A 22,551-nucleotide genomic window follows, 5' to 3' on the forward strand; every position below is an offset into this window, starting at 1 on the left:
AAGAGATTTAAAACCATGCTTGGGTTATGCTCAAGGTAGAAATTGTACAACTGTTTCCTTTCCATCAAATTTGAAGTAAGGTGTAGGATAATGTGATTAATTTTATGGATCTACCACTTTGGGGATTCATCTCTTTCTTTTTATTATGAGGATGCAAGCTTACAATCTTAGCTAAGGTACAACTAAAAGCCTTCCTATAGTGTAATTTTAATGTTGATTCTACATTTCTTTTTAGATTCTCTCTCTTTGTTGATTTTTGTGATTTCAGGGTAAGTTTAGCAATTTTAACCACACTTAAATTGTATTTTCCTTTATGTAAACAATACTCACCCAACCATATGTTCAGATTTATTTTTATTTTATTAAACAGTCCTTTATGTAAACAATACTCACTTTTTACAATTTTTTGAACTCAAAATACCAGTTTTTTAACTTTATATTAAAAGTACTAATAACCCTTCTTTTAACTTATATTCAAATTGTATTTGTACACCTCCTATCTTTATTATATAAAAGAGTTGGGTATTGATAAATGTGAAGGGTAAGAATGATAAAAAGGTAGAAGAAAGGAAAACAACAGTTTTTGTATGAAAAATGTAGAATTGTTCATTTTTTAGACCATTTGGTTAAAAAACTTATTTATGAATAATGCAATTTTTTGTTTAAACTCACCTCAAATGCAGAATTTATATAGATAAATGCAAATTTATATAGTTATTTGCTTTATGAATTGATGGATTAGATTTCTTGACATTTTTAAAGATAAATTTTTGACTTGTTCCGATTTATTGATTATTTCTTATCTATGATTTTTTAAATGAATATTTAAATTGTCAGATGCCGAGACAAAAAGTAACAGAACCAAAAGAAACAGAGTCAAAAATTGATTCTGCAAGATGGACACCCTATCTTCATAAGATTTGGGTTGATATCTGCGTGGAATTAGTTAAGAAGGGAAAAAGACCCGGTACTTCATTGAATGTATCGGGATATTCATCTCTAATGAAACAATTCCAGACAACGACGGGGCTCAATTACACTAAGAAGCAACATAAGAATCACTGGGATAAAAGTAAAGCTATGTGGGCTAGATGGATTAAGCTAAAAGCATGTAGTGGTGTGGGCTACGATGCTGCTAACAATAAGGTCTTAGCAAGCGATGATTGGTGGAACTCTTGGTTGGAGGTAATTTCCGATTAAATTACCAAATAGAAATGTCACGTTTACCTATTCAAACCTATTAAAGAAATTTATTTATTTTGTAGAAAAATAAAATTGATGCACAATGGCGTTATGAGGGACTAGAACATGTTGAAGAGTTGGACATACTATTTGGAGGGACCTATGCTACTGGAGAGTATGTCGTAAGCTCTTCTAATCCTGGTGTACGTCCATCTGCTGGGTCATCTAGAGTTGGAGAGTATGAGCTTCAAGATGATAATGATGACAATGATGGTGATGATGATGATCTTGCATCTGTTCAAGAAACGCAACCACCAGAGTCTCAACCATTAGGTCCTCAGCCACCTGTTGATAGTTCTCCTAATATTGATGTTGATGGTGATGATATCCCTACATTTACTGCACCATCACACAAGAAATCTGGAGATTTTCAATCCCATTCCAAACGACAAAAAATGACGAATGCAACTATGTTGGGACAACAGATTGATCGTTTGATTGAAGCAGTTTCGTCGAGGACGAGCGGGAGTAGTGCACCACCTCCACCACCTCCTACACAACCTGGTAGCATTAAGGAGTGTATTGATCTGTTAGATGCAACAACAGAAATCATCCCTAATAGTGATCGTTATCGGTTTGCACTAAAATTATTTAGTATGAAGAAGGAGTATAGGCAAATTTGGTGCATTTTGCGAACCGATGAACTCCGTATTGGGTGGTTGGATGGTGAGATGGAGGATGCTCGAATTAATCGTTCGAAGTAGTATTTGTATACTTTTTTATATGTATGTTTATTGCCATCTTTCATTGATGGTTATGACTATATCCCACCCCTATGGTGGTATGCTATTGACAATGTCTGTTTATTTTTTTATGTTTTATGTGGATTGGGTGGTATGTCTATTATGTAGTGAATGTTAAACATGTTTATTGTGTTATCTATGTTATTTGAGTGTTATGGCTTGAATTTATATAATTTGTAATTATGTATTTATACAGACTTATGGATTCCGACGATGATACTTCCACGCACGATGATATGTCCAGTAATGATGAAATTCATGACGTGAATACCATAGATGATGATCTATCGTTAGATATTTTGGTAACAGGTGCTATTGTTGCAATACAACAATACGCTGACACCTTTATCTATAGGGAACCACATAGGAGTTCTGTTTATACTGGAGCAGATTATGTGCGTCATATCATTGATGAAGAGAGTAACACATGCAATGATTTATTTAGGATGGAACGACATGTTTTCCTAAATTTGTGTGATATATTAGAAGGAAGGGGTCTGTTAAAAGACGAAAAGAAGATCTCGGTCAAAGAACAAGTTGCAATGTTTGTTTATACCGTGGGTCACAATGAAAGGCATAGGGTACTGAGGGCCAGTTTTAGACATTCATTAGATACAATTAACAAATATTTTCACATAGTTCTACGAGGCTTAATTGAAATTTCAAAGCTTTTGATCGTTCCTCCTAATCTCAACGAAGTCTCGATGCATATACGAACCAATGAAAGATATTGGCCATATTTCAAGGTATTTTTTAAATAATTTTCTTTTATTTACCATTATTTTTAATAACGTCAAATATCGTTATTTATATTTGAAATATGTAAATATAAGGACTGTGTTGGGGCGATTGATGGGACACACATTAGTGCACATATCCCGTTCGTGCATCAGAATAGATTTCGAGGACACAAAGGCATAACACAAAATGTTATGGCTACTTGTGCTTTTGATATGACATTTACACATGTCGTAGCTGGATGGGAGGGATCAGCTAATGATTCTCGCGTGTTCCTCGACACTATTACGAAGTCATCATTACAATTTCCACATCCTCCTTCAGGTTAGTTATTTTAAAGTTAAGATAAAATACAATATTAAAATGCAATTTTCACATCTTCGTTCTTAATATGTTATTTTCTTTTTTCAAGGTAAATATTATTTGGTCGACTCTGGATATCCATTGATGGAAACCTTGCACCTTATCGGGGTGTAACATATCATTTACAAGATTTTAGAAGAGAGTCGAGGTCAAGAACAGATAAAGAATTCTTTAATTATATGCATTCTTCACTTAGGAATGTCATAGAACGATGTTTTGGAGTTTTAAAGGCAAAATGGCCAATTTTGAAGCAAATGCCACGTTACAAATTCGAAACACAACGAGATATTACATTGGCTTGCATGACACTCCATAACTTCATAAGGAAGCATGCAATTGCAGATGAAGAATTCTTACGTTTCGAAGAAGAACAAATTGTGGAAGATGAAGGGGGTACACCTGAACATGATAATAATGGAGAGCCTGTAGATCGTCGATCTCGTGCTACCATGGAGAGGACAAGGACTGGAATAACTAATGCATTATATGCTGTTTATAATAGAACTTAAGAACTTTGATTTATTTTAGATTTGTTCTTAATGAAAATTACATTTCTCTTTTTCTATGATATTGTAGTACTTTTTATTTGATAAAATGTGATTTGTGTATGGGATGTTATGTGGATATTGGAATGTGTATATGATGTTATGTGGAGGTTGGATTGTGTATGGGATGTTATGTGGAAGTTGGATTGTGTATGGAATGCTAATGTGTATGGGATGTTATGTGGATATTGGATTATGTATTATGCAGGTATTTTCTTTTTTCAGGAAAATCTCATATGTCCATTTTTAAGAGGAGATGCTGCCAAAATTTCGATAGAATTATAAAAATTATAAATTTTGTTAAAGTAAAATAATTATATATATATATATATATATTAAGACATTCTGATCATTTTTTATTATAATGTTAATAGTAACATTTCTCTTAAAACAATAATGAACTATAATGACTTAAAACATATTGATGTACGTATTATGTATTTTTTTTAATGTTCATGTGTATTAGATATTGCGTGGATGATATATTATGTATTATGCAGTGCATTATGCAGGTATTTTTTTTATTAGGAAAATTTCATATGTCCATTTTTAAGAGGAGATGCTGCCGAAATTTCGATAGAATTATAAATTTTATAAATTTATTTTAATTAAAAATAATTATTTTTATAATTTTTTAATATAAATTTATTATATTTATATATGTATTTAGTGTAATTATATATTTATTAAAGTATTCTGATAATTTTTTATGCATTCTGGGTGCATTATCAACATTAAGGGTATTTTGGTCATTTTATCAGAATCCAGTAATAAAAAGCTATCAAACGAACATGCTTTTTTGGCTTCTGTGCTTATGTAACGAACAAGCTTCTGCTGGATATGGCTTTTCAGACTCTGGGCTTCTGCTTCTTCTAGAAGCCAGCTTCTGGAGCTGAAGCTAGCTTCTGTAAAGAACAGACCCTAAGTCAATTTCATAAGACTTAAGTCAAACCCCTAATTAAAATCATACTCTAAAGAAACCTAGTCAATCAAGCAAGACTTAAGTCAAAACCCTAATTCATTTTATCTAAAAGGAGACTTAGTCAAATCCTAATTCTTTAAAAAATCTATAATAGGAGCATCCACAATCTAATTTCGCAGGTCAAAGAAAATCCTAGAAAAAGTAGGTCAAAAAGCCTCCCTAGCATTTTCAAAACCCTAATTTTGAAATCCTAACCCCTTACCTATCATCCAAACCCTAGTTTTTGTTCACAAATTTCCAGAAACTCTTCACAAAATACCCAGAAATTCATAAAAAAAATTTAGAAAACATTCAGATCTAAGAAGGAAGTACTTCATCTTGGAGATCTGAAGCGGATTCAATGACAGAAACAAAGCGAGGAGTATCTTACGAAGAACCATTCTATCAGTTATGAGGGAACAAATCGTTGCGATCTTATAAGTATATTTTCTTTTTATCTTTTTTTATTTTATTTATTTATTTTAGGTTTTTTTAGTAATATAATCTTCTTGAAAAATAGTAGAGACCGGCGTTTGCCGGGCAGGATTGGTGCCTAACACCTTCCAACCCCGTAACGTGATTCCCGAACTTAGTTTCTTTTTGTAGATTAGTTGTTTTTATCTAGTTTGAGTCAATGCTCGGTTCCTAGACCGTAATAATTAGGTGGTGACTCCCAAACCTCAAAAATCAAAAGCGAATCCGCACACTCCGCGGATCGAGGGCGTTTTCAGTGGCGACTCTACTGAGGATTATTGAGGATCAGACTTGAAAAGTCTTAAGTATGGGAAGCATTACCGTAACGACCTAGTATTTTTTATTATTTTATTTGTTTATTTATTTTTATTTTTTATCATTATTTTTTGCTCGATTATTGATTACTTGTTTGAATGGTGAATATTTTATTTTGGCACATTTTTTTTTTATAGTTTAATCTAAGGTCACTCGAAATGACCCTAAATAATGTTAGATTTCAATAGGGTAATGATATGAAATAATGATTGTTGATTTTTTTTTTTTATCTAGTTTATTTTATTTTTTGGGTTGTATTATCCTCTCTTGGCATTAGTTGGATTAATTTTGAACATGTTATTTTGGACTATCACTTTTCATGATTTAATCTAAAGTCATTTGGGATGACCCTAAACAATGAAATATTCAAATTGACATAAAAATTGAGGATGGAATGATAGTGGTTGGGATGAGAGTTATGATTTTTTTTTTTTTAATTCTTGGATGAATTTTTTTAGCACGTTAATATACATGGGTGATAAGTTGTAAAATAAATTATTTGTGAGTGATGTGCTAAAAAATAAAAAAAAATACTTTTTTTAATGTTGTTTGGGATGAGGATAGAATTCCAAGAAAAAAAATCGTAAAAAATATATATATATATATATATATATTTTTATGCGTGGTGTGCCGTTAGTAGAAAATGACTTTTTATTTTTCATCTTCTTCTCAAATAAATTATTTGTGAGTGATGTGCTAAGAAATAAAAAAATTCTTTTTTTTAATGTTGTTTGGGATGAGGATAGAATTCTAAGAAAAAAATCGTAAAAAAAAAAAAAAGAAGTATTTTTATGCGTGGTGTGCCGTTAGTAGAAAATATTTTTTTATTTTTCATCTTCTTCTCAAATAAATTATTTGTGAGTGATGCACTAAGAAATAAAAAATTTACCTTTTTTAATGTTGTTTGTGATGAGGAGAGGATTCCAAGAAAAAAATTTTAATTTTTTTTTTTGCGTGGGGTGCCAATAGTGAAAACGTTTTTCTTCTTATTTTTATCTTCTGCTCCAATGAGAAAGAAGATGACGACAAACAACAAAAAGAGATAAACATCTCTCTTTCTCTCTCTCTCTTTATTGATTATCGTCAATAGCGATTTCAAAAATTTCGATTTGGATTTTAATCTTCAATTTTAATATTATCAACAATGATTAAAACGAAGAAAATATTAAGAAATCTGAGTTCTTGAAAAAAAAATGAGAATTTCCCTTTCTTAAAAACTAAATAAATAATATATCAATTTATTTATAACAAAAAGAAAAAATTCATAACTCCCTATCCCTACAAATATCATCCTATCCTCAATTCAATATTCATTAAAATCTCAATTTATTTTGAATCGCCCAAAAGGGACCCTTAATTAAACCATAATAAAAAAAATTCTTTTGTTTGGATTAAAAATAAAATTTTCCTCATTGCTTATTTCAATGTTGGATCATATTGATTATTCTTGTGCTATAAATTTTGCCCATCTAACATGCTATGATTTTGATATATATATCCTTGATGTATATGCCTTGATTCGCTCTTGATGTTATGAATATTGTGTGTATTTCTTGATCAATAATTGGAATTCATACTCTTGTGATCTAGTCTGGCCTATAGGCCCAATTATTTGAAAAATGCTCTAGGTGCACCCCACCCTGTATCGCATACACCATTAACACGTTTATTGCTTTGCACGTTTGCATGTCCCTTCTAGTTAATGTGGCACTAGTGTATGGTCTGGTCTCCTCGTGAGATGTGACGTCATGCATGAAGACCGCAACTCCAGTAACGTACCTTTATAGTATATAAAACTGGGGCATCAGTACCGTTTGATCAGGTGACAAATATTCAGATCAGGAAGTTGCAGTTTTGTCCTCAAGATAACTAAACGTTTTGTTTGATCTGATTCAAGGTTATCACTGGGTGCATCAACCCAGTAAAGAATCCATTTTAAATGTGGCAATAATCCATAATAACCCAGTCCATCTCAGTCCAACAATCATGATGGGTTGGACCATTAAATCAAAGTGATATTCAAACTATTTTTCTAATTCGGATCCCAACCCATTTTGAAAGAAAGAAAATGTTTTTCGAAAAAAAAAAGGAAGGAAAAATGATTTACAAAAGATCTATTTTTTGCATGGACCTTGAAAAAGTTTTGAAATATGTTTTATAAGGAAAAAAAGATTTTTACAAAAAATCTATTTTTTGCATGGACTTTGAAAAATTATTAAAATATGTTTTTCTAAAAAGAAAATGATTGCAAAAAATAATCAAATTTATGAAAGTTTTTTATTTAATGGAAACATTATTTGTCAATAATTTTTAAGAGTGCAATAAAATTATTTTCCTTCTGAATAATCATTGCATGAATGGATTGGTGCACAAAATTCAATAAAATCTCAAGATTCATTAAAATGTTATCAAGGGGGTAACACTAGAATTCAATTTTGATAAGGTTATCATTTACCTAAGTTCAATCGTTCACTGTTTTGCTAGGATCGTAAGTTTGGTCAATTAATCGCTCACCATTTTGCTAGGGTTGTAAGTCTGGTCAATTAGAATGAACGTCAACACCAAGTGAATCGTCAGAAATGACCCCAAAATCTTTTAAAATTACATAGTTATTCCCTGAAGATCATAGTATCTTAGTCCTGTCGGTTGTAAGCAATGTCTCAGTCCTCAATCCTAATCCAACCCGTTATAGGTACTTATCTTGAGTTTTCATGAGTCATTTGGGTTAGTTCAAGTCATTTTTTTTAACAAGGTCATTCTTCTTTTGGTTGAGTCTATTCTTTTTTATTTCTGTAAGTCAAGTTCATTTGCCAAGTCTAGAACGACGTTTGTCGTCCCATTTGAATAAAGAAAATTTTTGAATACCTCAAGCGCATTAACTGATTAACTAATAATTTGACTTCAAGGATAGATTTGTTTCCTAAACGAGAAAATAATGGTTGGACTAAACCTTTAGGTTATTGATCTCAGAATAAAAAAAATTTCAAGAAATTTAAATAGAAACCATCCTATTTCTAGAAGAACATGAGGATTTAATGAATTTACTCAGAAATTTCAAAAGACTTGTTCACGTGGTTTGATGATGATATATTAGGTGCAAGCTTTGGTATTATCCGACACGGAATAGATACTCGCTCGATAAAATGAAAATACCAATGAGATCAAAGAAAATCTTACAAAATGTATCAATGTTGTCCCCACTGTCTTTCGAATGGCAAAGTTCATCCAAGCAAATATCATAAGTCGAAATAGGGTACCTTTGAAATTAGTTTATGATGATGGATCACACTAGGATATCACTCTACGTTCAAAGTTCAAGATCCGGCATAACAAATCATCTTCCTACTATCCTTAGGCTAATGGAATGGTTGAAGCAGTTAATAAGAGTCTCAAGGCAATCATTAAGGAAATGCGTCAATCGCACCAGGATTGGTCAGAGAAGCTACCATTCACACTACGGGGGTATAAAAATAGTCTTACTAGTTGAAAGGGAAATCACGTATCTCAAGATTTTGATGGAAAGTCAATTGTTAGAAATAGACTAGGCTCGTCATTGGGTACGAAGAGCTAAACTTGATTGAAGAAAAATAACATTGAGTTTTGTACCACGTGCAAACTTATCAAAGAAGAATCGTTCGCACGTTTGACAAGAATGTTAAAGTTCGCCACTTACAGTTCAAGGATTTAACCATCAAACTTCAAAGAAAATTAAGCACTCCTCCTCGATTATAGGAAGAAGTCTGAATCCAATTAGAGAGATTGATTCATTAAGAAAATACTATCAGACTTCATGACCGTGATGGAATCAAACTACCAGAACCAACCAACCTTGACCAAATCAAGCGGTACTACATTCAAGGAGGTCATCTTTGACCGAATCAATTTTCCTACTATCCAGTTCAACATATCCTTTCTCAGTCCTTTGCAGTCTTTTTCAAAAAAAAAAATATATTTTTCTTTCTCAACCCGATTACTCAACCCAGGGGAGAGAAAAATTCGAACTACGTTTTGGTCTAATCCCAAAATTCTAGGGTACGTAGGCAATCTGAGAAGTTACTTCAGGCCCGATCACATAAAAAAATAGATTTAAAAAAAAAAATCTAGAAAAAAAATTCAAAAGAAAAAGAAATATATTCAAAACGGGAAAAAAAAATTCAAAGAAAAATAAAAGAAATGCCACACAAGAGGCATTTGAGTTTTTGAGCATCAAAATTTCTTTCTTTTTATGCCCATTCCTAAACTTACCCATGAAAGTCCTCCTAAGTACCGTGTGAAAAAATCAAAGAAGGTATCAAAGCATGATTAGACAGTAACTCTAGAATTTCAAAAAAAAAAAGAAAAAAAATAGAGCATGCTATATTGAAAACCCAAAAGGGCGACTTAGGTAAAAATTAAGACAAGTTCGCAAGGTTGAAAATCCAAAAAGACGACCTCGACAACAATCAGAGCAAAGAAAAAAAATTGAAAGTTCGCTAGATCGAAAACTTGAAAATGTGATCTAGGTAAAAGCTAGAGCACGTTTGCTAGATTGAAAACCTAAAAGGGCAATCTAGGCAAAAGTTAGAGTAACAAAAGAAAACCTCTATTGAGTTGGAAAGCTAAAAGTAGTCTGAGCTAAAACATCAGAAGTCCGAATGACCAAGTTTCAATACCCAGTTCACACCAGGCAAAAACTCAGAAGTCACGAGCATCGTCTATGATTGATTTGAAATTTTTTTACTTCCCTAAGTGAACAAAGAGAGAAAATGTTGGATTCTACAATGAATCTCAAAAGGAAATATTTTTTCTCTTGAGCCCGACTTAAAATCTTCAATATAAATGGTCAAAATTAAAAGTTGAATCTTTATTACGCTTGTGGTAATCAAATATTTCATAGCTTCATAACAAGGGGAACTTCTTTTTTTTTTATAACGTGTAATTTTTCCCCTTACACTAGGGGCATTTAAAAAAAAAAACTTTGTTCAATTATCTTCAGTGCAGTGTTGCCTATCAAAACTTGTTTTCAAGCTTGATCAATGTTAATCCTAAAGGATAATGGGAACCCCGAATTTAAGGTTACCCTTTTGATAGTAATTTGTTGAAAACCCCTAAGGTACAAAGAAGTTAAAAAATTCATAAATTTTTTGAAAAACCTTGAGGTTCAAACAGAAACGTTTCTGATCTCATATTTGATTTTGACCAGAGATTAACTCATTACCTTTTTCACATAGAATAGGAGATAGGGCATTCTTTCTTTCCTAGATTCATTGATTCCTTCCCAGATTTGTTCATTCTTTCTCAGATTCATCCATTTTTTTTCCAAATTTATTCATTCTTTCCCAGATACTACCGAGGATTTTCTTGAATTTTGCTCAGATGCCGTCGAGGGTTATCTCGGATTTTGCTCAGTTGCCACTGAGGATTTTCTTAGATTTTGTTAAGATGCTGCTGAGGGTTATCTCGAATTTTGCTCAGATGCTGCCGAGAGTTATCTCGGATTTTACTTAGTTGCCGTCAAGGGTTTTCTCGGATTTTGCTTAGATGTCGTCGAGGGTTAACTAGGATTTTGCTTAGTTGCCGTCGATGGCAATCTCAGATTTTACTAAAATACTGTCAAGGGTTTTTCAGATTTTGCTCAGTTTTGCTCAGATGTTGCCGAGGGCTATCTCGGATTCTATTTAGATACCGTCTAGGATTTCTCAGATTTTGCTCAGTTGTTGTCGAGGGTTATCTCAAATTTTACTCAGATGCTGTCGAGGGTTTCTCAGATTTTGCTCAGATATCGCTGAGGGTTATCTCGGATATTGCTCAGATGCCACTGAGGGTAATCTCGAATTTTGCTCAGATACCGCCGAGGGTTTGTCGGATTTTGCTCAGATGCCGCTGAGGGTTATTGCAGATTTTGCTCAGATATTACCGATGGTTTTTTGGATTTTTCTCAGATGCTACCAAGGGCTATCTCGAATTTTGCTTAGATACCGCCGATGGCTTCTTGGATTTTGCTCAAATGCCGTTGAGGGTTATCTCAATTTTTGCTAAGTTGCTGCCGAGGGTTATCTCGGATTTTACTCAGATGTCACCGAGGGTTATCTTGGATTTTGCTCAGATACCGCCCAGGATTTCTAGAATTTTGCTCAGATGCCGCTGAGGGTTATCTCGGATTTTGCTTAGATGTTGTGGAGGATTTTCTCAGATTTTGCTCAGTTTTGCTCAGATGCCATCGAGGGATATCTCAGATTTTGCTTAGATACCGCTGAGGGTTTCTCGGATTTTGCTCAGATGCCGCCAAGGATTTTCTCAGATTTTGCTCAGATGTCATTGAGGGTTTTCTCGGATTTTGCTCAGATGCCACCAATGGCTATCTCGGATTTTGCTTACATACCGTCGAGGGTTTCTCGGATTTTGCTCAGATGTCGTCGAGGGTTTTCTCAGATTTTGCTCAGTTTTGCTCAGATGCCGCCGAGGGTTTTCTTAGATTATACTCAATCAGTTACCACCGAGGATTTTCTTGGATTTTGCTCAGATTTTACTAATTTTTTATTAGATTTTGATCAGACCCCCTTGAGAATCACCTCATATTTCAAATGCACACACTTGTACTTTTTAGTTAGGGAGAATTTTTCAAAATTCAAAGATCTGACATCGTCAGTGAAAGTTCGCACTTGAGGACCTAGCAATTTTTTAGTTCGGGGAGAGTTTTACCCTTAGGGATCCGAACGCCTTGACAAATTGCTAAATCAGGTAGCAAAATGAACTGTCACTAGCTTTGACATTTGGATATCGTACTATCTACCGAAATAGATTTGCTATCTAGTTTGCTTTAACCTTCTACCAAAGAAGGGTATTTGTAGACACCCCATTTTTGCACTCAGCTGATTAATCAACTCGTCAACCCAATTGTGACGGTTCCCAATGATGGATGAATATTCTAATATTTTTGTTTGTTACTAGATATGTTTCAGAAATTCGGATGAAGTATCTCAAACTAACAAAACTGTAGAAACCACGCTACGCTAGGAAAATATAACCCAAAAAACATAGAAATCATCGTTTTTCAAACAAAAAGAAGTTTTACGATAAAAAATACTAAAAAATGATCAAATTATCAAAAATATCCCTAACATCAAAACATCCTTAGAGGCCACGGTACGCTTAGAAAAATCTTTTCAAACACATAAAATAACAAATTGAAACCAAATAAACTATTTCGCCAACTTTTACCAAATTTGATAAAATTACGAAAATACCCCTCATAGGGTTCACAATCATTTCATGCCAAAAAATTCATAAGTGACACAAACCAATAATCTCATTGAATTCCTTACGAAAAATCGATTCCAAAATATTTCAAAACATCAAAAAATGACCTCAACACAAAGGTCCTTTTCGGGGGCAAAACGATAATTTTTCAACTTTAACAATTTTAAATTTTGAAATTAATAAATAAAACATTAATTAACATAAAGTGAAACCTTAATAAAATTAATTTAAAAATCCGAACTAAGCAAATTAATCAATCAAGCCCTCACACAACATTGTTGATGGTTGCCCACTTATTTAAGTGGGGCCCCTTGATATTTATTAAAATACCCTTCATCTGGGGGCCTAAAGAATTAAAATATAATTAAGGGGGATTCTCCAAAAATTAAAAATATATTATTTTATTGTACGTAAGAATTAAAATCCTAATCTAAGAAAACTTAATCAATTAAATAAGACTTAAGTCAAAACCCTAATTAAAACCCTAATCTAAAGAAACCTAGTCAATCAAAAAATACTTGAGTCAAAACCCTAATTTACCTTATCTAAAAGAAATTAAATCAAATACTAACTCTACCCAAAAAATTCTATACATATAGAGCCTCCACAACCTAATTTCAGAGGTCAAAATAAATCCTAGGAACAGTAGGTCAAAAAGTTTCCCTAACCTCTTCAAAACCTTAATTTTGGAGTTCTAACACCCTATTTATCGTTAAAACCCCATTTTTTATTCAAAAAACACTCAGAAATCCTCCAAAAATACAAAAAAAGACCCAGATCTAAGAAAAAGACACATCAACTTGAAGATCTGAAGTAGATCCAGTGTTAGAGGAAAAGCAAGGAAACTCGTACAATGACGCTCCCCGCTAGTACTGAGGGAACAAATCATTACGATCATCTAGGTATATTTTTTTACTTCTTTATTTGTTTTATTTATTTATTTTAGGTTTTTTAGCAATGTAATCTTTTTTATAAAAAAGTAGTGACCGAAATTTGCCGGGTAGAGTTGGTGCCTAACACCTTCCAACCCTGTAACATGATCCTCGGACCTGATCTCTTTGTATATTAGCATTTTATCTGTTAAAGTCAATATTTGGTTCCTACACTGTAATAATTAGGTGGCGACTCCCAAACTTAAAAAATCAAAAGTGGATCCACACACCCCGCAGATCAAGGGCGCTTTTATATAGATGAATCTAAAATGGATCAGGTTAGTCCACGAATAACAGGTAAGGAATCAAATTATGAATTTCGAAAGGTATTAGGCACTGTACCCGCTTGATCAAGATGATCAGTTTCTACTACTATCCAAAAATATCCTACGGTCAACATTCAAAGACTAAATGTCAAGCTAAGGTCCAATCATCATCAAATTGCATCGGATTTACTAAAAAAATCTTACAACTAAAATAATTACATGGATTTTTGAATTTCGCATGGTGGAATCCTACGATTAGTAAGGCTTATGTGACATCAAAATTTAGTGAATCGATTCAGTCACATTTGAAAGAATGTGAAATCAATTTTTAATGCCATGTACATAAAATTAATGAATTGGCTCATTGACGACATTTTATAAAAAAAAATAAAAAATAAAAATAAATCTGATCTTAAACTTCCTATGTGCACAAAAAATTGATGAGTTAGGCCGCACATTTTTAATCAAAAAATTTAGTTTTTTAAATCGCCACGTGTACTAAAATTAGTGAGTTAACTCACAAATTATTAATCAAAGAAATCTTGATTTTTTAAATTGTCACAGGTATTAAAATCAGTGAGTTAACCCACAAATTATTAATCAAAGAAATCTTAATTTTTTGAATCGCCACGTGCATTAAAATTAATGAGTTAACCCACACATTTTTAATCAAAGAAATCTTGATTTTTTGAACTACCATATGTATTAAAATAAGTGAGTTAACCCACAAATTTTTAATCAACAAATTTGTTTTTTGAATCGCCACGTGTACTAAAATCAGTGAGTCGACTCACATGCCCGATTTCATAGAAAATTTCAATTTGGAACTTCCAAGGCATACAAAATTAGTTAGTCGACTCATTAATGAGTTGTCCCAATAACATAAAAAATTAACGAATCGATCGGATAAATATTAACACCCAATGAGTCGATCCATCAACTTGATATTAGCTAGTTGACCCAGTCAATCTATCAACAAAAAATGGATGTATCGATCCACTAATATTTTAGAAACGTAAAGATTGCCATTAGTACCATGTATACCCCAAAAATCAGTGAATTAAATCAGATGCATAAAAAAGAATAAGAAATCAAGAATCAATAAAAATAAAAAAAACTACCTTCACCGAATCATTTCGAATGTGTGGAATCCTTAAAAAAATTGAAATAGCTTGTGAGTTGTGCTGTGCTAGGTTATTGTGGTTGTGGTTGTGATTTCTGCTAGTACTATTAGAGCTTGATGAAGTAAAAGGAAGGCAGAGAGAGTGAGAGAGAGAAAGACGTAAGAAAAAAGAGAGTGAGAGAGAGATATGTTGGAGAAGAATTTAATGGTAAAAAATACGTGATGAAAATATGGTTGTTCGGAGAAGAAGTCAGTGGCGAAAACGTTGGGCAGCAAGTTGAGGTTGCTGGTTTTTTTCTTTTCTTTAAGGGTAGCAAAGAAATCGTCTTTTAAAAAAACAAAACAAAGAGAGGGTTGGAGTTTATGAAGTGGTTGCTGGTTTTACTGTTTTATGGTGGTTCTACCATAAACGTGAGAGAGGGAGAGAGGGGAAAGATTGACGAGATGAAGTTGCAGGTTTATATATATATATGGTAGGCAGCAAAATAAAAACCGTCCCTCTAATGGTTACTTCTCCTTTTATTTTTATGGTGGTTCTGCCATCAAACATGAGAGAGAGGAAGAGATAGGAGAGATGGTGGAGGACGTAGGTGGTTATGAGAAGGGTTGGAGACGTTGGAGAAGAAAAAATCGTAGGGGAGAGCCAATAAAATGTGCGCCCAATCGAAATTCAATTCAAAATAGGATTAAAAATAAATTCAAAATTCAAAATCCAAAAACAAAACTTATCAACCAATCACAACTTAGCGACAGTAGGCTACCGTAGTACGAGTAACGTGGGATCTCCACTCCCACGTTACTCGTACTACGGTAGCCTATCGTTGCTAAGTTGTGATGGTTGATAAGTTTTGTTTTTGGATTTTGAATTTTGAATTTATTTTTAATCTGATTTTGACTTGAATTTCGATTGGGTTTTGTCAATGTTTTAATTTGATATTTAAGTTTTCTTTTTAATTTGAATTTGCACTTTATTTTGGTTGTTTAATTTCAATTTTATTCGGTCGATCGAGTTCCATTTTGAATTGGTTAATTTAGTTGGGTTCTGATTTGAATTTATTGGTTGGTTGTTTTTATTTTTAATTTAATTTTGCACTTTAATTGGTTGAATAATTTTAATTTTGATTTTCGATTTGATTCTGCATTTTAATTTTATTTTCGGTTAGATTTTAATTTGATTTGAATTTTAAATGGTTTTCTTGGTTAATTTTTAGTTTAATTTTTAATTTGACTTTTATTTTGATTTTCGGTTTGAATTTGATTTAAATTTTAAATTGGTTTCGTGGTTAAATTTTAGTTTGATTTTCGATTTGAATTTTATTTTCCTAAGGATCAGGGTTTCTATGTTAGGGTTGGATATTTAGGGGCATTTTGATCATTTTTATGATTTTTTCTCAATTTTTCTGTTTTCGTTTATTTGGATTCCGTTAGATTCGAAATCACATTCTGAGTACGATGGAGGTACTTTCGAGATTTTTTGGAGGTCTGAAATATATGAGGGGTATTTTCATCATTTTGGTGATTTTACAGATTTTTACAAATTTTAGCATTAGGTTTCTTTCAGTCTCTGTCTAATTATTTCTAAGTTTCAAAGTAATATTTTCCTAATGTAGTGAAATATCTAAGTTATCGAACTGTGTATCGAACCTAAGCGTACATGCTTGCTAAGTCGGGCGTAAGATGTAGCGATCCTAAGCGTGCATAAATTTCTATGTCGAGTCGTGACGAGTAGGAGGATGAAAAAAAATAAAAAACGAAAGGAATCAAGAACAGTACTGACAAGCCTTCGAGTTTTTTTACGCTCATCATTAGGAATCTACAACAACTGGGTGAAAAATTGTCGAATTAGACAGATGCAAAAATGGGGTGTCTACACTATGCCATATTTTTGGGTCCAAACCTTATCTCATGGAATTCAAGAAAATAGTCCATTGTTGCTCGTTCAAATATCGAGGTGGAATATCGAGCAATCGCGAATGCTGCTGCTGAAGTAACTTGGAATTTGGTGTCCATTTTAGAAAACCACCTATTTTATAGTGTGACAACATTAGTGCAACCTACCTAACAACAAATCCAGTATTTCATTCTAGAGCAAAGCATATGGAATTCGATTTCCATTTTTTCAAAGATAAGGTGGTGAAGAATGATCTTATTGTTCATTTTCTTTCCTCCAAGGATCAAGTCGCAAATGCCCTTACAAAAGCTCATCCATTAGCGTGATTTAATATGTTAAAACTCAAACTCAACATGTGCGTTGCGGGGATGTGTTAAAAAACTTACTATTACATTTGATCCACTAAATCATTGCTCAGTTAGTTAGTTTTATCCTCAATAGCACTCACCCCTGTTTGTAAACAGTTTTCTAAACTGTACGCACTTTCTCCACTTTCCGTAGATCATGATTTTCAAGAGAAACCACCATAACTACTTGTATCTGTCTCATGTAACTAACATCAAATAAATAAAATATTCCCACTCACATAAAGGAGTGTGGAGAAGTACAATTGAAAAATCCTTGTGTTCTGTTAGATTCACATGCTTCCGCTATGTCACCATCGTAACGAAAGTCTATAAGAGGGTGCGAGGGTCGATATTGATAATTTTTTGATTTTGTAATTTTAGAGAGTTCTAGTGGCACTTGAACTTTTACTTATAACACCCTAATTAACATTAAATTAACAAAAATAAGTAAATGGGTGCAAATAGAAGCACTTTCTTGTTTTTTTTTGTTGCTAGATTTATATTTTTTGGTTTTAAAGATTTTACATGAGCTTAATCATAATTATAACTACTTCTAAAATTGTTTGATCGAGTGTTATAATGTTTTGTAATGTTGAGATGATAATTTGAGCCAAACATTTGTAATGTTAAAATGGTGTGTTTTAATCTTTAAGTGTAGTGTGATAAGTAATTTAAGAAATTGGGGTGTAATAAGAAAAAAGTTGGGGTGCCAATGGCAGTTCTCTAATTTTATCATTTTTATATTGTCTAGAGCATCTTGAGAGAAGCTTTTGGATATTAGAGAGAGAAAGTAGAGAATGTGGCTCTTTGTCTACTTCTCAATGATTAATTGATGATCAAGTAAGTTTCTTATTAATTGTCATATAATCTTTGATTTAACTACTGAAGATGTGTCAGGGTTGTTGGTATGTGCGGCCCATCAAAGCAAAAAAAAAAGAAAAAAAAAAAACAAACATAATCTTTGATTTATTTTCTAGAATTACTAATCAAAATTGATAACATCAAGCCTAATTAAGAGAATGGATATCAAAAATCTATTTTAGTGGAATATAGGATGATACGAACTCGATTCAAAGAAATGATTAATATTTTGCTCTTTTAAAAAAAATTAATTAAATAGAAGTTAAAAAAAAATAATAATAAATAAAATTATAGAAGCTCTATTTGGTGTTTCCACCTGATAAGTTTAAGCCCCTTTGCGAGTATGACATCATGTTTTATTGTTTAAATCCATAAAAGTATAGTCCCTACCCATACTACCAATAATTCAATATGATATGCTTTAACATGAAAATTTTCAGTGTTTATAGGCATGAACTAAGGATCCATCTCATAAAATCCAATACATGTAAATTACTTCTTCAAACTCAATAATGCAACAATTCACAAAATAATGCATAATTAATTTACAATAGAGATGACAAATGCCAAAGAAACCTAGGTGTTGATTAGGTGGGGAATTGAAATTTGGTAACCACATGAACAATACAAAGGCTAGGGAACCGTAAAAGTAGGTTTCATCACTAATAGTATGAACTATGAACTGTGGAACTTGAGAAGACTTCATATTTAAGTGCATGTATGGAACAACTATTTGTCTCTGTACATTTTTTGGAAACTTTTAGATTCTAGACACTTGTTTAAATGGTGGGCCATGTGCATGTTAATTGACGTGGTTGATTTGATGTGTTGGTTATGAAGAGAACAAATACTTAATTTAATATTGGATAAAAAATCTGTCAAATTGGTTAGGCCATAATTGAATTTAATTGGAAAAATTTGTTCTTATTAGATTATTTAAAACTATAAATAGATTTTCATATAGAAATTAAATTCTTTTGTAAAATTAATCATACATGTGTAATATTTTAAAACTTTGTATTTTTGTAAAATATTTATGTCCCAATTTGAATTGAGTTGATTATATTACAAAACCCGATCAAAACATCGACTTAGTATGATCTTTATCATACTGTTAGAGATCAATTGCATGTACTTCAGGTTCTCTTCTTGGAGCTAAATCAAGTCAAGATCTTGGAAACTAACCTTAAATAATATATAAAGGGCTAGAATTAGTACTTTGGTTTATAATATAGTTAAGCAAACTCCACTTGACTTTCAATGAAGGGGGCAAATCTAATATAAATAATTTCAGGTAGGGGTGGAGCCAAGATTTTATTGTAGTGAGGGCAAATTATTATTAATGGTATAGTTGAAAAGCTTGAATATGAATAGTTTTAAGGAGAAATTCAAAGATTTTTAGTTGGAAGTTGAAGAAAAGACTATTTAGGTCTTTTTCAATTAGTTCATGAGAGAAGGCCCAATCAAAAGACAATGTCATCTTCACAAATTGTAATGGGAACGCAGGGGGGGGGGGGGGATTAGAGGGAGGTGATGGGATGGGGGCGGAGATGATTGAGTGGAGACAAATGAGGCATGTATTTAGTTGAAAATACATGACTGTCTCAAAGTTCTATGGGGGCAATTGCCCCACAAACTCCTTAAGTTTTAGGGAAGTGTAACTAAATTACCCTTAAAAATTAATTAATGGGAATTTTTCTTTAAAAAAATTGTTATAGGTAAAAAGTAGTCGATTACAACTTGTTTGAGGAGATAAAATTAGCTGATATTATGAGAGAATGAAGAAGAATATCAAAGATGAAGTGATCAAAACAAAAGACTTTCAAATATCTGATTTGATTGATAGTGCACAATACAATCGGCCCTTGCACACAACCAATCTAATCATTAATCTTAATTGGGCCTAAATTCTTCTAAGTATTGAATATTATTCCTTTGTAAACCCCACCCTTATGGAAGTCCTTAAATAAGGGTGTGGGGGACCATATATATTTATAATTATTTGATCTTTTAATTTTATCAATTTAATTTTTATATTATGTTAGAGTATCTTCAACGACAAGCTCTAGGATTTTAGAGAGAAAATGCTTCTTTATATACTTCTTAATGATTAATTGATGAAAAAGTAAATTTTTTTTTTAATACATATTATCAATTCTTAACATAATCTTTGATTTATTTTTCAGAATTACCACCAAAAATTTATAATATCAAGTCTAAATCAATTCATTAAGAGAATGGATCTCAAAAATCTATTTTAGTGGGAACATAAGATGATCTGAACTTGATTCAATGATGTGATTAGTGTTTTACTAATTTATAAAAAAGTCAATTAAATATTTAGTGCTTCCCGGGATAAGTTTAAGCCACTTTGCTAGAATGATACGATATTTTTGTGTTTAAATCCAATAAAAGTATAGTTTCTACCCATACTTCCAATAATTCAATATGACATGCTTTGGCATTAAAATTTTCAGTGTTTATAGTCATTAATTAAGGATCCATCTAATAAAATCCAATGGATAAAAATTACTTCTTCAAACTCAATAATGCAACAATTCACAAATTAATTTACAATGGAGCTGACAAATGCCAAAGATCCTTAGATGTTTGGTTAATTAGGGTGGGGCATAGAAATTTGGTGACCACATGAACAATACAAAGGCTAATGGACCATAAAAGTAGGTTTCATCACTAGTAGTAATGACTATGGAGCTTGAGATAACTTCATACTTAATTGCATGTATGGAAGTATGGAATAACTATTTGTATCTGTCCTTATTTGGAGACCTAGATTCTAGACACTGTTTTAAATGGAGGGACATGTCTACATTAATTGAGATGTGGAAACTGTTAGGTTGATTTGATTTGTTGGCTATTAAGGGAGCAAAGATATTTAATTTAAGAACCCAACCCTATATTGGATAAAAAATCTGTCAAATTTATTCTTATTAAAAAAAATTTAAAACTATAATTTTAATTTTTCAAAATATCTTTTTATTTTTGCAAAAGTAATTAAATATGTATTATTAAATAAATTTTTGTATAGAAATTAAAGTCTTTTGTCAAAACTAATCATAAATGTGTAATATTTTACAACTTAGTATTTTTGTAAAATATGTCCCAACTTTACTTTAATTGAGTCTATTATATCACTAAACCCAATCAAAACATCGTCTCAATATGATCTTTATAATACAGTTAGAGATCAATTGTGTGCACTTCCGTTAATTGTTTTCTTCTGTAAAAACTAAACTTGAACCTATAATCTCAAAGTTGCATTTTATATGCCAATCAAGATATGGCTTGTTAATTGCTTACATTGACATGAGTGAAAAAATAATTTTCCCTGAAAATGCAATTTTCAAGTATGATTGCACATTTACCTCAGAATTCCTCCCCTCCCCCGCGAGCAATTTTCCCTATACTATGTAGACAATGATTTTTATATCATGATTATTCTCATCTTCAAAACTAAAAACCAACTCTCTTTTTGACATTTTCCTAGATAATGCAATGAAACGCTATTACTCTTTTTTTTATTTCTTTTATTTTTTTATTATATGAAGAAATTCATGTTCTTCTGAAATTAATTAAATTTCGAGCTATCATACAAACTTGAGTGATGGGTGGTCCAAGTCATCCTCCTCCATTTCCTTCTTACCTTTTTACAATGTCAATATGGTTTTGTTCCATTGAATTCACAAAAATAACTCAATAAAAATCATATGATCACAATGCATTGAATCCAATAATAAGGATTTATATGTAGTGTTACTATGTTGGAGTGACTGCAAAATTCACTGTGCTTCTTATTGTACAGACGTGGAAGTGTGTATAAAACCACATATTCTTTTCTTTGTGATAAGAGTGAAAAAGCATTTATGGTTCCCTACACACATCCACGTCAACATGGTATGAAACTCAATGAATTTCGTATTTCATTTTCCTTTCAGAAATTTATCAAAACATGATCAACTTTTAACGAAATTCCAAATCAAGTTCACTGTTTATTTTAATTACTAAAACGTGAATTTCATAGTCACTTTTTCATTTTCCTTTGAGAAATTTATAAAAACGTGATCAACTTTTGATGAAATTTCGAATCAGATTCATTGTTTATTTTAATTACCAAAACATGAACGATAACAATCTTATAGGTTTTAAACTGACAATATCGTAAATTCAAAGTGACAATCTCCTAGGTATCAAGTAACTATCTTGCAGGTTTACTAATTTTAGAGAGATTGTCACTTTAAACATGTGATCTCGTCTCTTAAAAAACTTGCAATCTTGAACGTTCACGTTTTGGGAATTGAAATGAACAATTAGCCGGAATAGGAATTTTGTCACATTCGTCTCATGAAATGGTAATTTATCCTTTTCCTTGATATGTATATTGATAATACATGTTTTGTTGATACTTATTCCTTAGATAGATCATACCTTTTTAATTGATGTGAATTGGGACCTCTTTGACTAAGTTCAAAACTAATTCAAATTGGCCCATG

At 32.0% G+C, this 22,551-nt stretch overlaps 2 protein-coding genes across 2 annotated transcripts; both read left to right on the top strand.

The window, feature by feature from the left end:
* The first annotated feature begins 829 nt into the window (after positions 1–829).
* LOC147381951 (L10-interacting MYB domain-containing protein-like) lies at positions 830–3,177 on the top strand. Its single transcript, XM_086429749.1, has 4 exons — positions 830–1,185; positions 1,266–2,731; positions 2,819–3,047; positions 3,136–3,177. The coding sequence occupies exons 1-2, from the start codon at positions 838–840 to the stop codon at positions 1,944–1,946; spliced, it is 1,029 nt and encodes a 342-aa protein (XP_086285875.1). The 5' UTR covers positions 830–837; the 3' UTR covers positions 1,947–2,731; positions 2,819–3,047; positions 3,136–3,177.
* On the top strand, positions 2,186–3,595 carry LOC147381952 (uncharacterized). Its single transcript, XM_086429748.1, has 3 exons — positions 2,186–2,731; positions 2,819–3,047; positions 3,294–3,595. The coding sequence occupies exons 1-3, from the start codon at positions 2,186–2,188 to the stop codon at positions 3,593–3,595; spliced, it is 1,077 nt and encodes a 358-aa protein (XP_086285874.1).
* Positions 3,596–22,551: the final 18,956 nt, after the last annotated feature.

The sequence above is a fragment of the Akebia trifoliata genome, unplaced genomic scaffold (assembly GCF_017979445.1).
Source record: "Akebia trifoliata isolate Shusen 1 unplaced genomic scaffold, ASM1797944v1 Contig00113_ERROPOS400000, whole genome shotgun sequence".
NCBI classification, from domain to species: Eukaryota; Viridiplantae; Streptophyta; class Magnoliopsida; order Ranunculales; family Lardizabalaceae; genus Akebia; species Akebia trifoliata.

Bases quoted from the DNA above. Each gene is read 5' to 3' on its own strand.
- LOC147381951 (XM_086429749.1), top strand. From the start codon at position 838: ATGCCGAGACAAAAAGTAACAGAACCAAAAGAAACAGAGTCAAAAATT. The intron at 1,186-1,265 runs GTAATTTCCGAT...TTTATTTTGTAG, and splicing joins GGTGGAACTCTTGGTTGGAG to AAAAATAAAATTGATGCACA.
- LOC147381952 (XM_086429748.1), top strand. From the start codon at position 2,186: ATGGATTCCGACGATGATACTTCCACGCACGATGATATGTCCAGTAAT. The intron at 2,732-2,818 runs GTATTTTTTAAA...TGTAAATATAAG, and splicing joins GATATTGGCCATATTTCAAG to GACTGTGTTGGGGCGATTGA. The intron at 3,048-3,293 runs GTTAGTTATTTT...GGAATGTCATAG, and splicing joins ATTTCCACATCCTCCTTCAG to AACGATGTTTTGGAGTTTTA.